The sequence below is a fragment of the Corylus avellana genome, chromosome 2 (genome assembly GCF_965113065.1).
Source record: "Corylus avellana chromosome 2, dhCorAvel1.hap1.2, whole genome shotgun sequence".
Taxonomy (NCBI): domain Eukaryota; kingdom Viridiplantae; phylum Streptophyta; class Magnoliopsida; order Fagales; family Betulaceae; genus Corylus; species Corylus avellana.
Window position 1 is genome coordinate 24,456,274 of NC_142491.1, and position 16,532 is coordinate 24,472,805.

A 16,532-nucleotide genomic window follows, 5' to 3' on the forward strand; every position below is an offset into this window, starting at 1 on the left:
AAATTTTAAAATTAGAAAAAAAAGAAAAGAAAAAAGAACAGGAGAAAGGGGTGGCTCTTTGGGACAACATGGCCACCCCCATTTTGCCCTTAGGGGTGGACGGCTACCCCCATTCAGCCACCCCTCGCCAGTTTGGGGTGACCTGGCCACCCTCGTTTGGCTTGGGATGGTTTCGGCCACCCCACCCCATATCAGTTTGTTTGGAAGTCGCCGAACCACTCTCATAGTCCTTAGGGATGGTTTGGCCACCCCAAGGGCCAAACCCTAAATTTGCAACTATTCCTTGGAGAAACTTCAAACCCAACCCCTATTTCCAATCATTTTCAACTGAGTTTTCTTCTACTTCTTGTCTAATCTCATCTTCTTGATCAAATCTTTTACAAATAATATATTATTTCTTATATTATCAGCGTGGGAGTTTTGTTGCAAGAACGTAAATCTGGACAACTAAAAATTGATGTCTATATCTGTAAGGAGATCTTCAATGTTGGTGCCAATGGTGGTGGGATCCATGTCAGAGAAGACGATGGAACGCAGCACAGAGAGGATAGATAATGCAAGTGGTGGTGGATGTATAAGGTATTTTGCAAAGGCAAAGCAGCTGATCTTACATGCCCTCACAAATGCCGGGAAGCAACTCCTCAGAAGAAGGAATAAAAAGATTTCATCTTCTTTAAATTGGAGGTGGCCCAACCACCCCCAACCTGCAAATCCATCCTCATGGGGTGGCTGGCCACCCATGCTGTCCAAAGGGTTGGCTCGAGCCATCCCTTTTCCCTGTATTTTATATATATATATTCTTTATAATTTTCTAATATTTTTAATTTTAAAATTTTAATTTTGTATTTTTAATTAATATATAGAAAAACTAAACCGATGGTAAAAAATAAAGTTGTTAAACTACATGGAACAAAAATGTACTTAACCATAGAAGAAAAAGTCTTATTTTTCAAGCTTTGACCAAAACACATTTTGGGATTTTTTAGAGAAAAAAAGTGTTTATTAGTTTTTGCCAAACATACCGAGTAGGTGTTTATTAACATTTTCCCTTCCCTTCCTCTTCTCTTAATACTATTCACTTTCGCTTTTTCAAAAAAATTAATATTAAAATATTCTCACTTTTTATATTATATCATTAATTTTTTACTATTATTTAAATAAAAAAATTAGTACAAAATAAAACTTTTTCACTTTTTAATACTACTTTTTCACTTTTTTATACCATATATTATTCTCAATCTTTTTTTTTTTTTTCCTTTCATGTAAGTCATGAACAGTAACCAGGAAGGGAATGAGGTTAGTGGTTAACAAACAAGGCCCTAATTTCCATTAAGAAAAAAGCCGAGAAAGGGAAAAAAAAAATAATAGTATGTTTCAATTTTGACTGCGATGAACCCATAAAGATCCGAAATCCGGACCGACCCGATACAATAAGCGCAAAACAAGGAAGCATGCTTTGTTGATCTCTATCTGCTTCTGTGTCAGATGTGAAGCTTGGAAATGAAGAAACGCACCGTTTACGCGTGGGGAGTAGCGATCCTTTGCTTCGTTGTGCTGATGATTGTGACCCCAGCCATTCCTCAGTCTGAAGCTTACCACGATTTCGCTGACAAACGCGAATTCTTCGGTAATATGCCCTTTTTCTTAGGGTTCCTCATTCACCCTCTCAATCTCTCTTGAAAACAACACACATACACACACACATATATATATATATATATATACACACACATATCAAGAAGTTGTATGTATAGGTTGTGATGCATGTTTTACCATTTTGAAAGTTTGATCCAGTTGGAGGTGGAATTGATTTGTTAAATTTTTTTCTGCATGAATTCGCTTATTTTAAGGGTTTTTTTTTTTTTTTTTCTAAATAAAATATTATGAATACTGTTAGCATAATTATTTGGTAAAAAGAAGTATATTTTTGTATTGGTAAGTTAGATATGCAATCAGTGAGTTTTGAGGCCATGTTTTTGAAAAGAAGCGTTGGATCGGGAATAAGTTCCTGGGAGGAATAAATTCGATCCGAGAAAGTCCTGTTACTAGCTATTATCAATATATAATCAAATTCAATAAGGTCATGGCTGAATTCGAGGATTGTTAGGAAGAAGCAATTTTTGGTCAATTCTACCAAATCAACACATGCGAGAGAGATGGAGAGTCCGTGGATCGTCTCTTAGTGCAATACCCTATCCGGTTGTGAGAGATTTTTGCTCTTTTTTTTTTTTTTTTTTTTCTTCTTTCTGTTTGGTGTTAGTTGGGTGCTTCTTCAAACTGCAAAAGGGATCTGGGGGAGGTGGCATGAAGAGTTTGGGGATAAAGAAAGGAGAGTAGCTTGGTGTACTGTGCCATGGCATTTGGGGTGAAGTATTTGGTTTGGACTTGGGACATAATAGGCGAGCTTTTGACATGGGATAGAATGGTCTCTGCATTATACTAGGGTTTATCTTTGAGGAGGGTTATGGATTCACTTGCAGGAGTGGTTTTTCCCTACTCCACTTCTTTTCTGGATTTTTAGACTTTTATTAAGTGTTGGTAGTTGCTATCCCTTTAGGGGGTCGCTTCTTGTAAACTGCCTGTGTAAATGGGCTGCATCATCTTTGGTCCTTTTAATAAATTTTGTACTTATCAACAGAAAGCCAAAAAAATAAGAAGTTTGAATTCATGTTTAACATTGAAACTTCTAGCTCTATCAGAGCTTGGGTGTTTGCAAGGTGCAGTTGAAAGAGGTGATAATAAAAAGCTTTAGGGCTCAAGAAGAAATTTTGGGCTATTATAAAAGGCATATATTTAGCCTGAGGTGTACTTGTTTTATATTTTTATGCATTTTGTATCTTGGCCTTTGAGATTCACTAGTATCCTAAAAGAGGTCGACTTATCCAGTCGAGTTGATGCCCTGCCCATTGACACTCACAAGTGTCCTGGGAGAGTTGGAGGCGTTGACTTAGTTGAGGCATAGCCCTCTATATTGGCGTGACTTTGTTCAGCTACTACTTTAAGCCAGTGATTATGCTCACTAAGCAGTAAACAGTGTGAGTCAAGACACCAACCATGACTAAGCTACCAAACTGTCAAAGAGTTGTAAAATAAAACTGGGCAGTATCTATGTGTTGAGCAGGTCGGCTGGTTACCTAGCAGTTGTGTTATGATTGACATGTTAATCTAACTAATCATTTAGCTGATATGCATGGTTCTATCTACATGCTCATGTTTTCTTGACTTTTTAGAATTTTGAAATATAAAGTGGGGCAGTGGGTGAGGATGATAATGCATGTTCTTGGCGAAACCCCTTGCCCCTGGTGTGCTTCATGAGTTGTTTAGTCTTTTAATTGTGCCTATCATTCAACTTGAGCAGTATTGAAGTTTCTCATTTTACAACTGACAGGCTTCTTTATGATATTTCAGGTATCCCTAATACACTTAATGTGGTTTCAAATTTTCCTTTCCTTGTTATTGGTGTCATAGGGCTTGTGCTTTGCTATCATGGGAATTATTTCAGGCTGAGGTAATGTGGTTTCTGTAACTATCATTCTGATATAAGCCCTACATGAAGATTATTGTGATTACTGATCATGGTTCAATATTTGCATCAAAAGCTTGCAAGGAGAGCTTTGTGGTTGGACATTTTTCTACATTGGTGTTGCTGCCGTTGCTTTTGGATCTGCATATTATCATCTCAAGCCAAATGATGCTCGTCTTGTGTGGGATCGCTTGCCGGTGAGTGCTTTGTGATGAAAGACAATTTAATTCCACAGAATCTCAACTGTTATTCTAAAATTGTTTATATGGTATTGTTTTACCTCTGACATATTAGCTGTTTATGACAAACACAGATGACTATTGCATTCACATCAATAATCTCGATTTTTATCATTGAAAGGATTGATGAAAGGAAGGGGACAATCTCCATCATACCACTACTTACGGCAGGCATAATAAGCATTTTCTATTGGAGGTAAGCACTTTATTTCTTTGTTGTAAGCACTATATGGTTTGATTCCTGATGGTGGACATAGACTTTCTCAATGCTAGGGATGGAAGTCTTTTGCCTACATTGCTAAATGACTTGTGTTCTATACTAAAATGCTTTAGAATTTTGACAATTATTCTGTAATTTATTGCTTAGGCAAGTGGGGGGCTAGTCAGGTGTTAAACCATTATGAGGCTTGGAATTTGACCGTAAAATCACTTGCTGGAATTGCTATATGAGGTTAACTTTAGACTATTTAAAGAGACATCTTGGTGACTGCACTGTCACTTTGGATAGGATTGGTTTAACCACCTCATAATAACAAACGGTCTAGATTCTTTTTGGGGTAATCCAATTTTTATACAATTTTATTATCTATCAGAAAAATGAGACATGGTCTAGAGGCTTTTGTTCTGCATTGTCACTGAATAAAGTACTGGAACTATTTTTGGCAGGTTTTTTGATGACCTCCGCCCATACGCTCTCGTCCAGTTTGTTCCTTGCATTGCCATTCCTGTGATGGCTATCTTATTGCCTCCAATGTATACACATTCCACGTACTGGCTTTGGGCTGCAGGTTTGTGTTTTTCAACAAGTGTTTCCTTTTTTATATGCTTAAAATATCTTTATCTTGTGCTATGATGAGTATGACACTAATTCTTTACACGCAGGATTTTATCTTTTAGCTAAAGTGGAAGAAGCAGCAGATAAAGTGATTTACGAATGGACTCATCATATTGTCAGTGGGCACACTCTTAAGCATTTGTGTGCTGCCATGGTTCCTGTGTTCTTGACACTTATGCTTGCAAAGAGGAGTATTGAACCAGAGAGGTAATTTTAACTTTTGTCTTAACCTCCTGTTGCTTACTATAAACTGAATATCTGATTTCATTATGTAGATATATGGAAGTCCTTGCTTAAGAATTGTCTAGAATTTGGTTAATTATACCTGACTTTCTTGATTATGCATGCATAATCGGATGCCTCCTGGGAATTTAATGATTTTATAATTACATGCAAGATTTCTCTTTTTCTAAACTAGATGTCCATACCATAATTATTATCTACCCTATATTCCAAGGGAACATCCTTTTCATGTTTGTAGCTCCCCACCCAGGGGTGGAACCACCCCTGCCTTTGGGGGGTCCCGGGGCCCCACAAAATTTTAGAAATGCCACGAAATTAAAAATTTCTTCTAAATTTTATGTATTTTTATGAAGTGGGCGCCCCAAAATTAATTTTTACCTCCATTTTTAATTTTTTTTTTTGTCCCTCCCTTTCCTAATTTCTAGTTCCACCCCTGGCCACACCCTGTTAGATTCTAATTACAACAATTCTCGTTAGAAACAAAAGGTTGATGATGGAATAAATTACTTATCAATTCATTGGACAAATTATTTTCACTTTAGCGAACTGTCTAGTAAATTTTTCCCCACATCTCTTCATTTAGTGTTATAATGAATATGCCTCTCCCTTAAGTATAAAAGAATTGCTCTCTCTTCTAGTAACTGCCCCATCCAATGTCTCACTCTTTTTGTATTTTGTTTTTCTCTTCTTTTTGATTAGTAAAAGTGGACAATTCTAATTTCTCCAATTTCGAGGGCATGCGTGCATCTCACTTTCCCAACTTTTTCCAACTTCTTCTGCCTTGTGGTTAGTGGCGCCCCAAAGTATCCAAAATGTTTTTTCTATCCCTTAGAAATTCAACAATATTATGGAGTCTCTTCAATAAAAATGCTACGTTACCCCACTGTTTTGCAGACTATAAAATGGTCTCCTATTGGCAAATGAGATTACCGGTATATGTATGTATGTGTGTGTGTGTGTGTGTGTGTGTGTGTGTATATCACAAAGAAGGACACCAAGTTAGTTTATGTATTAAGCACATGCATTTGAATTCCTAGTTAATCCTTGTTCTAATAAAATGTTTTATTTCCATTTATAACTCAATTGCAGTAGTTATTGATTTAAAGGACTAAAGTCCTAATTGGATGAATATAAAGTTAAAATGTATTAACTTAGAGCTTGTTGAATAAATTTTAATATGATTCTTGCAATCTTTCATATACTCCTAAAAAGATGATAATTAAATCAATTAGATAAAAGTATCAACAAACACTTGTCAAAAAAAAAAAGTATCAACAATTTTTTTTTTTTTTTTTTTGATAAGTATAAAAGTATCAACGATACTTGATTAAGGTTCCATTTGTTTCAACGTAAAGCACTTCCGTAAAACATTTTCAGTATTTTCGATTGCTTGGCTGTACTTAGAAAACTCAGTCAACTCAAAAACATTTTCGGTCAACCATAAATTCTTAAAATGGTTTATGTTTTTTAGGACATTTTCCACTTATAACTCTTCTCTTCAAACTCCCCACCACATCATGGCACATAACAAACTCCACCCTTCTCCCATTGACAACAACCACTACCAGAGCCACCCCTACCAATGCTGCCCTCGAGGGAGTGACAATGTTTTTAACGGGAACCAAACAACAGAAAATGTTTTCAGGAAGGCATTTTGAAGGTGGCAACCGAACACCAAAAAATCAGTAATTTTTTTTTGAAAAATGTTTTCAATTGAAAACGTTTTATGTTAGAAAATATTTAATGTCAAAACAAATAGAGCCTAAATTATTAAAACAAATATTTCTTCATTCTTATTTTGAAATTTTCTGAATTTTCCACCAAGTGTACAAAAGAAATGAAATAATCTTCCTTCCTGTTTATTTTTCATAAAAGAATAATATTCTTGAGATTTGGTTCCAAAATTTTCTATGAAGTTGCTACATTGACATAAAAAATTTACAATATTATGGATAAATGCATATAATATTTTCTTACAATGTCTCACCATCTGACCCCCTCAAAATAAAATATTCGTCTCCGCCACTGCTTCAGTTGCCCTATGATCATGCACCTTCATTCAGTTTAACATACTTTAAAAAGTTGCAATGAATGATGTCCCACCTGAATAATACCCATCAGGCATAATTGTCATGGTATCTATGGGACTGGGTGATATGATTGTTTCTTTTATTCTTAGGATGCTACTTACTGATAAAGTTTGGCAGCCATCCAAATTCTCAAAGTTGAGCAAAAGAAACCACATTCCTCAGTACACTATATTAGGCTGCTTTGGCAACTGTTGTTTTCTGAAGGATTTCTGTGGTTTGACTACTGCTGTATTATCCCCCCATGGTCTCTCTCTCTCTCTCTCTCACACACACATGCATTTTCTGTGGCCCCTTAAATGCAGGCAAAGTCTGCTCCAGACATGGAGGGTTTCCTGGACCAAGGTCAAAGTGAATGGCTCCAGGGTGGAGACACTGGAGAGTTGCACTTCTTCATACTCAACCGTTCCGGTTGTCGAAACACATTGACTCCAGGGTGAAGAGCCAAACTTGTTCATACTCAATAGTTCCATTCATCAAATCACATTGAAAAAAAAAAAAAAAAGACCACGCTAACCTTGTTATAAAACATTGGCTCAACACCAAAAAGTAATTACAGTTTTTAAAAAATTATTTCACCTTTATAGTTTGTATATAGCAAAATATATACTGTTATTTAACCTGCTTGGTGCAGTAGCGTGTTGAGTTCATATGTTGTTTTATGGAGGCATGCTAAAGCAAACCAAAATTTTAGTCTGCACTGTCTTGGGTCATATATCTGCAGCTGCAAAGGACTTCCAGTGTTCAGTTAAGTCTATAACAAGAGAAATGCTATTTTCCATCTTTTATTCATTTTGAAGATGGAAAAATAGCAGGTCTGTTATAATAATACATTATTGTAGAATGCATTAAAAGTGTTCATTGTCATGTGTACAAAAGTTCAACTAGTACAATACTTGTTGCTTCTGAGGTATGATGCACAAAATCATGAAATGTAGGGTTTAACAAATTTTTGGGCGCATCTTTCGAGGTTTTTATTTTTTTATTTTTTTTATTTAATGTTTGTTGTCACTGAATAGAGGATTCCTTTGGACATGTTTGATACACAAAACGGCTATTTCATTGAAAAAATAAATAGTTATTACTAGGAATCGAAAGAAAAATGGATTAGTTATTCATATTTCCGAGTTTGTTGACAACACATATATTCTCATTGGAATTAAATCAAAATTATTAAAATACTCACATTTAAAAAAAAAAAAAAAAAAGAAAAAAAGAAAAAAAGAGGAAAACATTACTTTCCTCTCTTTAAATCATTTTGCAATTACATCTTTAAAGTTTAAAATTTCTTAATGACAGGCATCCAAGTTTAAAAGTTTACAATATCATTAATTCGCTAGGATTTCTGTTAAATTCTAGCAAAGGATGTGGAAATTTTCTTGGTTTTCAAAGCAAAAGAAAATGGCTATTTAAACTCGAAAAAATAAGTTTTTTTAAGTCAAATTTTAGTTAAAAAATGGCTGGGGCCTCATAAAAAAAACGAAAAAAAAAAGAAAAAGGCCAGCCCAAGGGTTAAGGGAGCTGAAGAATTTGTGTTATTCTATGAACTGTGAAATCAGGGGAGTGGTAGGCAGATATGTAGGGCATAGGAAGGTGAGAGTGCTGATTCGGTATACATCATCAAGAACGCTCTGAATTATTTTTAAGGTTAAATACTTTTTTGTCCATTGTGGTTTAATAACTTTATTTTTTGCCTCTTAGGTTTTAGTTTTTATCACGTGTGGTATCTCAGTTATTCATAAAGATGAAGATAGTATATTCGTCTAACTTCCGTCCAAACTAAAGTTGTTAAACTATATGAGGCAAAAGAGTATTTAACCATTACTTTTATGGGAAAGACCAAAGTACAAGTAGTATGCATTTGGAAAGATTGTGACAAGCATGTGGGCTAGAGACATAATCAAAATTTTCCATCGGAAAGGGCTAAAATATGAATGAAGGATCAAATATAATTTTGATACGGCCCAAACTTAGTTGTTTAGCCTAAAAATACATGTATATTTAACTATAAAAAATAAAAAAATAAAAAATGAAAATTTAAAAGAAAAATTGAAAATTAAGGGTGGCCATGGCCGCCTTGGTCTATACATGGGTCCATCCTTGTATGGGTTGGATCTTAAGCTATCAACTAGGGTTTTGCTTCCATGGGACAATAGGGTGGGCTTGCAAATCGATTTAAATGAAAATTTTAGATGATGATAAATTGGGAATGACATGATATAACCTATTTTGGTGCTAATATCTCGCCCATTACTATTCCTTGGCTTTTCATACTAATTCAATAATCTCTCTCATGCTTCAGAAACTGGGGAACTGAAATGCATAGTATTTTACTATGTATTAAATAATTAAGTGATAAGCTAGACATCACATCTGGGGTGGTGGCGCAGTTGGCTAGCGCGTAGGTCTCATAGCTTCTGAGTGATCCTGAGGTCGAGAGTTCGAGCCTCTCTCACCCCAAAGAAATATTTTTTCACATATATTTTGTTTCCATGATCCTCTCTAATTTGTCTCTCATTCCTCTCTTTTTAGGCACCGCCAGCCCCACAGAAGCTCCTAATTGAGATTTCTTGCTTTGAAATTCTGTATGACTGAACTCAACCCGTTGTATCAGTTGAGTGGCTGTGTATGAGCAATTGTTATATTATTATGAATTATTAAAATTAATTTATTATTATTTTCTAAACCATGGATGGAGTAAACAATTTCTAAAGAGTTTTAGGATAAGCTTGCAATAATATATTTGAAAAAGTGGTAGTGGTATAATTGTTCGTGTGTGTTTGTAGCAAATTGCTTCTCTCCGATCTCCACCGATGAAATGCTCTACTCCACGACCCTCACTCGAACATCCTTATGTACCCTCTTGGAGCCATTACTCAACCATGTCCGGCCTCACATCCTATCCTATGCACCCATTTTCCGGTTCTTGACTGGCCACAACCTCTTAAAACTGGGCCAACAAGTGCATGCCCACATGGCCCTTCGTGGGGTCGAACCCAATGCCTTCCTCGCCGCCAAGATGGTCGCAATGTATGCGAACTCTGGCAATCTTAACTCGGCCATGGCTGTATTTCACATGATCAGTAGCCCAACTGCTCTTTTATATAATTCGATACTTCGGGCTTGTGCTCGGTATGGGTGTTTCGAGATAACCATTGGGATTTACTTTCGAATGCACTCTCTGGGAGTTAAGGGTGATAACTTTACGTTCCCCTTTGTGCTCAAGTCTTGCGCCGAGTTGTCGAGTCGTTGGATGGGAAAATGTGTTCATGGGCAGAGTTTGAGAATTGGGTTGGAGTTTGATATGTATGTTGGGACTTCTTTGATTGATATGTATGTGAAATGTGGTGAATTCGCAGATGCCCGCAAGCTGTTTGATAAAATGACTGTGAGAGATATTTCGTCCTGGAATGCTTTAATTGCGGGGTATATGAGGGAGGGGGAAATTCATGTTGCTGAGGATTTGTTTAGGACAATGCCGTGTAGAAATTGTTTCTTGGACTGCTATGATATCAGGGTATGCTCATAACAGGTTGGCTGACCAGGCGTTGCGTGTGTTTGAGATGTTGAAAGAAGATTCAGAGGTAAAGCCTAATTGGGTAACAATAATGAGTGTGCTTCCTGCGTGTGCAGATGCAGCTGCTCTTGAGTAAGGGAGACGGATTCATGACTTTGCCAATGGGCTTGGTTTGGGTTCGAATGCCTCTGTACAGACAGCACTTGTTGGAATGTATGCTAAATGTGGAAGCCCTGCTGATGCGCGTCAATGTTTTGATAGTATAGGTCAACGTGAAAAGAATTTGGTGGCTTGGAATACTATGATAACTGCTTACACCTCTCATGGATGTGGAATGGAATGTGTATGGACTTTTGAGGAAATGATCAGAGCGGGCATTCAGCCTGATAACATCACATTTATAGGGTTATTATCTGGATGCAACCATTCAGGGCTTGTTGACGTTGGCTTAAATTACTTCAATTGTATGAACACAATATACTCTGTTGAGCCAAGAGTTGAACATTATGCTTGCATTGTTGATCTTTTGGGTCGTGCCGGGCGCTTGGTGAAAGCAAAAGAGCTTATTGATAAAATGCCAATGCAAGCAGGACCAAGCGTATGGGGTGCGTTGTTGTTTGCTTGTCTAAGCCACCGCAATTTGGAAATTGCAGAAATTGCTGCTAGAAAGTTGTTTGTCTTGGAACCAGAAAATAGTGGGAATTATGCTCTGCTTTCAAATATGTATGCTGAAGTCGGCATGTGGAAGGAGGTGGACAATTTGAGAGCGCTTCTAAAATGTCGAGGCATGAAGAAAAGTCCTGGATGCAGTTGGATTTAGGTTAAATAGGAAAGCCCATTTGTTTCTTGGTAGAGATACACCTCACCCTCAAGTAAACGAAATTTATATGTTTTTAGAGGCATTGCCTAAGAGGATTTAAGGTGGCTGGTTACATACCTGATACTACTTTTGTTTTGCATGATGTTAGCCAAGAGGAGAAAGAATATAACCTCACCTGCAGCAAAAAGCTAGCCATTGCATTTGGGCTTTTAAATGCTAGTCCTGGATTAGTTCTCCGTGTGACCAAAAAACTTCGAATTTGTGGGATTGTCACACAGCCACCAAGTTCACCTCAAAAATTTATGGACGGGAGATAATTGTGAGAGATGTAAATCGATTCCATCAACTTAAAGATGGGTCTTGCTCCTGCGGAGATTATTGGTAATTAAAATAATAGGGCGCAAGGCAAGTCCTTAGGTTCTTATGCATTTTGTATTCCCCTGCTTCCTTGGTGATACGTTGAAGTGAAATTTTTCATCATCCTGCACTATATGTGAATATAAATTACAGCTGAATAAGCAAATTCAGCTGCTTGATGGGTATTGGGTATCTCTGTTCCAATTCAGTCAATGAGTAAGACAAAGATCACACTATTCTGCATCCACGGTAGCTAACCAGGTCTTTTCAATATGAAACACCTGAAGCAGCTACATTGAGGACTTCAATGAGATGTGATGCCCAAGTTAATCTACCAAATGAGACAGGAGGGTATGAAGGGTGGAATTCATCATCAGTTTCATTCTCTTCTGTAGATAGGTTTGGTATTTCTTCAGGCCCTATGGCATACATCCCTAAGTATGTTGAATTTAATTATATTGAAGGTTCTAATGACTAAAAGTATAGTAGTGGGAACTTCCCTTGGACAAAGAAGCTGGAGGTGCTCATCTGAATTATTGTCAAGTTTCTTATTTTCATAGATGTCATCCTGATTGTTGTTTGCCTACTTTGACTTTCAGGCCAATAACAAGAAAGTATTTTGGAACCACCCATTTCGCCCCAACCAAAGATAGGTCATTAATGCTACAATGAGTGGTTATGATGTTTTCGTTTTAATACCAACTTGAGGGGTAAAGAGTTACATATCAGGTAAGTTTTTTTGAAAAGCTCTTATGAGTTATGATTTTTAATTAATACTCTGTCTACTAGTTTCATTATCAGAACATGTTTTATGGTTTTGCCATCGTAGTTTTCAGTTATTCATAGTGTATGGTTTACTCATGTATGGTCAATTACATTGTTGATTTTGTGGGAATCCTTTTTTCCCTTTTCTTAGGTGCAAGATTTTTAGTTTCATTACTCGTTTTGGAAAATCTTCAATTACCACCAAAAAAGTGAAATTCCCAAAATATCCATGTCCAAATTCAAGGTATTTTTATAATTTTATAAATATCTTAAGGGTATTTTGGAAATTTTACTCATTAACCGTTTGATTTAATGCTGAATTTTAACGGGAGGGTTGACATTGCAAACTTTTGACAGATGGTTATCCTAAATTGACACTTTTAAAGTTTAAAGTTATAATTATAAAAGTGATAAAAGATCAGGGATAGTAATTATAAAAGTGATGAAAGATCAGGGATAGTAAGTGAAGTTTTCTCCTTTTTTTTTGTAACATTAGTAAATTAAATTGTCTGTGGTTTACATTATAGGAGTTGACACTTTTGAATTTTGTTATCTTGCAGCTCTCTGCTCTAGTGCTTTTATTTGTCCAGGTATAATGTTGGTACGTAATTTCTCCCCTCGCTTCACTTATCCAAGATCAGATAATGAATCTATCACAGGTAATGTTTGCTTTATTGCTGACTTTTACAGCCTTTACTTTCATCTAAAGCATTTATGGTCTGCTTATTTAACAAAAAACATTTATGTTTGCTTTTGAGTTGAATTATAGGCAAACAAACCTGCTGCTTACTTAAGTGCCAATATGGAGTGGGCAGAACAATGGGAGATTCTGAGAGAACTAAGTTCTGATTATTGTCAGGCTGTTATATGTCATAACCAAAGAAAGTTGCCAAGTGAGTTTTGTTATTTGCATGTTTACTACACCAGATTCTTCAACAAGATAGCTAGGAGTGCTTGCAATGGTTTTCCAAAAGTCATGCACTAAATGTGTCATATTACTTAAGCTGCATCATTTAATCCCTATTCCTTTATGTTAGAGAATAAACATAGAAATTGATGCTTCTTGTAGTCCAAGATGAAAACTAGGTTTTTAACCAGTGAAGTCTTTCTCATGCGAAATCTGTGCTTCAACCCTTGATTTTAGGATCTATAGCAAACAGCCCCCCTCCTATATAAAATAGCCATGAATTTTTTTTTTTTTTTTTTTTTTTTTTTGCACTCATGATTATTATGTAATATAGGCGCTCAACATTGAGCCTTCTTTTCCCCAATTGCCAAACTAGCTCGGCCATTCTTGTGCTTTCTTCCACCTCCCAGGATTTAAACTAAAGCTAAAACTATGATGAAGTTTTTGCTTCAATCACTTATTCACAACTAATAGAACAATCACCAACAACCCAATTAAAGCAATGCCGAAGTCTAGTAACGTTAAGCAGTGGTACTTTTTTGCCCATGCACAGGAGAAGAAAAGAGATTAAAGGAGAAAGAGAGAGAAGCATGGTGGGAACTTGTTTAAGAGTGGCACATCTTACATCTTTCTGATGAGACTGGCCCCCTCTACATTAACATGCTTAGCGCGCCACCCACACCCACCCCGCCCCCCCCCCCCCCCCCCCCCCCCCCCCCCCCAACTCCGCCTCCCCCAACTCCGCCTTTTTATTTAATTTAATTAATTAATTAATTTGTTTTAATCTTTTTAAGTTTTAGCTTATTTGTCTGTGTTTTCATGTGGGTTATTTTGAACGGACCTGAAACACGTCTTCATTTTATAGGACATGATATGACATCATTGCTAAAAGTTTAATAGAATGCAAATAGAGAAATAACTAGTGTTAATAATTTGCCCATATTTTTCCTATATTCTATTACAAATTTAATAGATCAACAATTAGATTTGTGAAATTTAAAATCGACTTATGTAAGATCCACATAAGTCCACAAATTTAATGGTTGATTTTGAAGATGATATAGGAAAAATATGGACAAAAATTTTGACACCAATTATTTCTCATAAAAATAGAACAATTTATTTGATATGAGTGTGAACCTTAGGTAGTGGTTTGATAACTTCTAAACCTTAAAAAGAGCAATTTGATCAAATGTTAATTATATAAACCGTGTAATTATGGCATTTTTCTCTAGAGGATGTGATTGCATTGGGTAACTCCCCCTTTTAATACCTTTAGCAGAAAATAAGTTGATTTAATTAGTTGCTAAAGAATTATAAGTTGTGATGATGATTAAAACATTTTAAAAAAAGCAATAGGATCAATATTCCTCATTTTATTGCAATTCTTCTATCATTTTGAGCCCAAAAAAAATAGGTTTACAATGGAAAGATATATGCTAACTTCACAAGGCCGGTATCTTGAGAGCTTGGCGTACATGGACAAATCAAAAGCCAAAGTACTAGTAAATGAGCATTGCTTTAAAGCAGCAAATATATACAAATAAGATTTGATAACATTTATTTACACCATGCATACCCTATTTGATACGCTATAAAAGCCTACTTTTTTGGCGTAAAAAGACTAATAAAATTTTATTTATGAAACAAATTTATCACTTTACATTCCAAACACAAAATGCTACTCTACAGTTATAAAAGTTTTTTTTTTTTTTTTTTTTGACATGTCTGCACAAGAGGGGTTTGGGGGATTCAAACTAGTAACTTCCGCTTCATGAGGCATGGTCCCAGCCAATTGAGTTACTTCTTGGGGACTACAGCTACAAATGTTAGAGGATGTGATTGCATTGGGTAACTCCCCCTTTTAATACCTTTAGCAGAAAATAAGTTGATTTAATTAGTTGCTAAAGAATTATAAGTTGTGATGATGATTAAAACATTTTTAAAAAAGCAATAGGATCAATATTCCTCATTTTATTGCAATTCTTCTATCATTTTGAGCCCAAAAAAAATAGGTTTACAATGGAAAGATATATGCTAACTTCACAAGGCCGGTATCTTGAGAGCTTGGCGTACATGGACAAATCAAAAGCCAAAGTACTAGTAAATGAGCATTGCTTTAAAGCAGCAAATATATACAAATAAGATTTGATAACATTTATTTACACCATGCATACCCTATTTGATACGCTATAAAAGCCTACTTTTTTGGCGTAAAAAGACTAATAAAATTTTATTTATGAAACAAATTTATCACTTTACATTCCAAACACAAAATGCTACTCTACAGTTATAAAAGTTTTTTTTTTTTTTTTTTTGACATGTCTGCACAAGAGGGGTTTGGGGGATTCAAACTAGTAACTTCCGCTTCATGAGGCATGGTCCCAGCCAATTGAGTTACTTCTTGGGGACTACAGCTACAAATGTTGGAGACAAGTGAAGTGATAAGATATTATCATTTCAAAAAAAAAAAAAAAAAAGTGAAGTGATAAGAATTTACAATATGAAGTGCTACTATTTACTTTTTTCTTTAAAAAAAATTCTTTATCCCCCAAATTTAAGTAAAACTCCATGATCCCCAACAACCCCATTAAAAATAGACAAAATAATCACCTATTTTGGACGGCCAAACTGGTGGTGGGTTACCTGCAAAATAAAGAAAATAGTCACCTAATGTCCACCGGTCCTCGGGAGGACCAATGACACTCCGATGCTTAAGTCAGTGAAAGGTTTTATTAAAAAATTGAATAAAGATCGTGAAAAGTAGAAAATAAGTATATGATTCGTATCTGAGAGGTATATCCATTTTTATGGGAGAGGTTTCTTGCTCAATGTAGTAGCATGGATTCCAATAAGGTGTGAATTTTTTTGCAGATTGTAATTTACCAAATGTATCACACAAATAGCTATGTGGATGTAGTTTCCATGGAAAAGAAATTCAGATTATTTTCCTTTGATTACCTAGTTAGCTTCCATGTAAAGGCAAATTGAGTGGATCCCCAACAACCCCATTAAAAATCTAAAAATCATTTTTAATATCTAAAAGTATGAAGAAAAAAAAAAAAAAAATTTGTGTCCCGGCCAAAATTTGATAAAAATATAAATGGGTTTTCTGAAAATTAAAAAAAAAAAAAAAAAAATCTAAAAGTCATTTTCACAAAAATATCAAAAAATAATATATATATATATATATATATATATATATATATATATATTTTTTTTTTTTTAAAAAAAAAAAA

The 16,532-nt window shown here is 35.5% G+C and overlaps 1 protein-coding gene and 1 pseudogene across 2 annotated transcripts; both read left to right on the forward strand.

Moving 5' to 3' along the window:
* Nucleotides 1-1,443: 1,443 nt before the first annotated feature.
* On the forward strand, nt 1,444-7,794 carry SAG18 (senescence associated gene 18). The gene is made up of 7 exons (XM_059579099.2): nt 1,444-1,627; nt 3,409-3,508; nt 3,600-3,720; nt 3,837-3,958; nt 4,429-4,550; nt 4,645-4,804; nt 7,233-7,794. Exons 1-7 carry the CDS (start codon nt 1,501-1,503, stop codon nt 7,354-7,356), a joined length of 876 nt encoding a protein of 291 aa, XP_059435082.1. The 5' UTR covers nt 1,444-1,500; the 3' UTR covers nt 7,357-7,794.
* Nucleotides 7,795-9,524: 1,730 nt separating this feature from the next.
* On the forward strand, nt 9,525-13,374 carry LOC132166593 (pentatricopeptide repeat-containing protein At2g20540 pseudogene; annotated as a pseudogene). Its single transcript, XR_015911499.1, has 4 exons — nt 9,525-12,141; nt 12,221-12,350; nt 12,947-13,045; nt 13,156-13,374. The product of XR_015911499.1 is annotated as a pentatricopeptide repeat-containing protein At2g20540 pseudogene (transcript).
* The last annotated feature ends 3,158 nt before the right edge of the window (nt 13,375-16,532 follow it).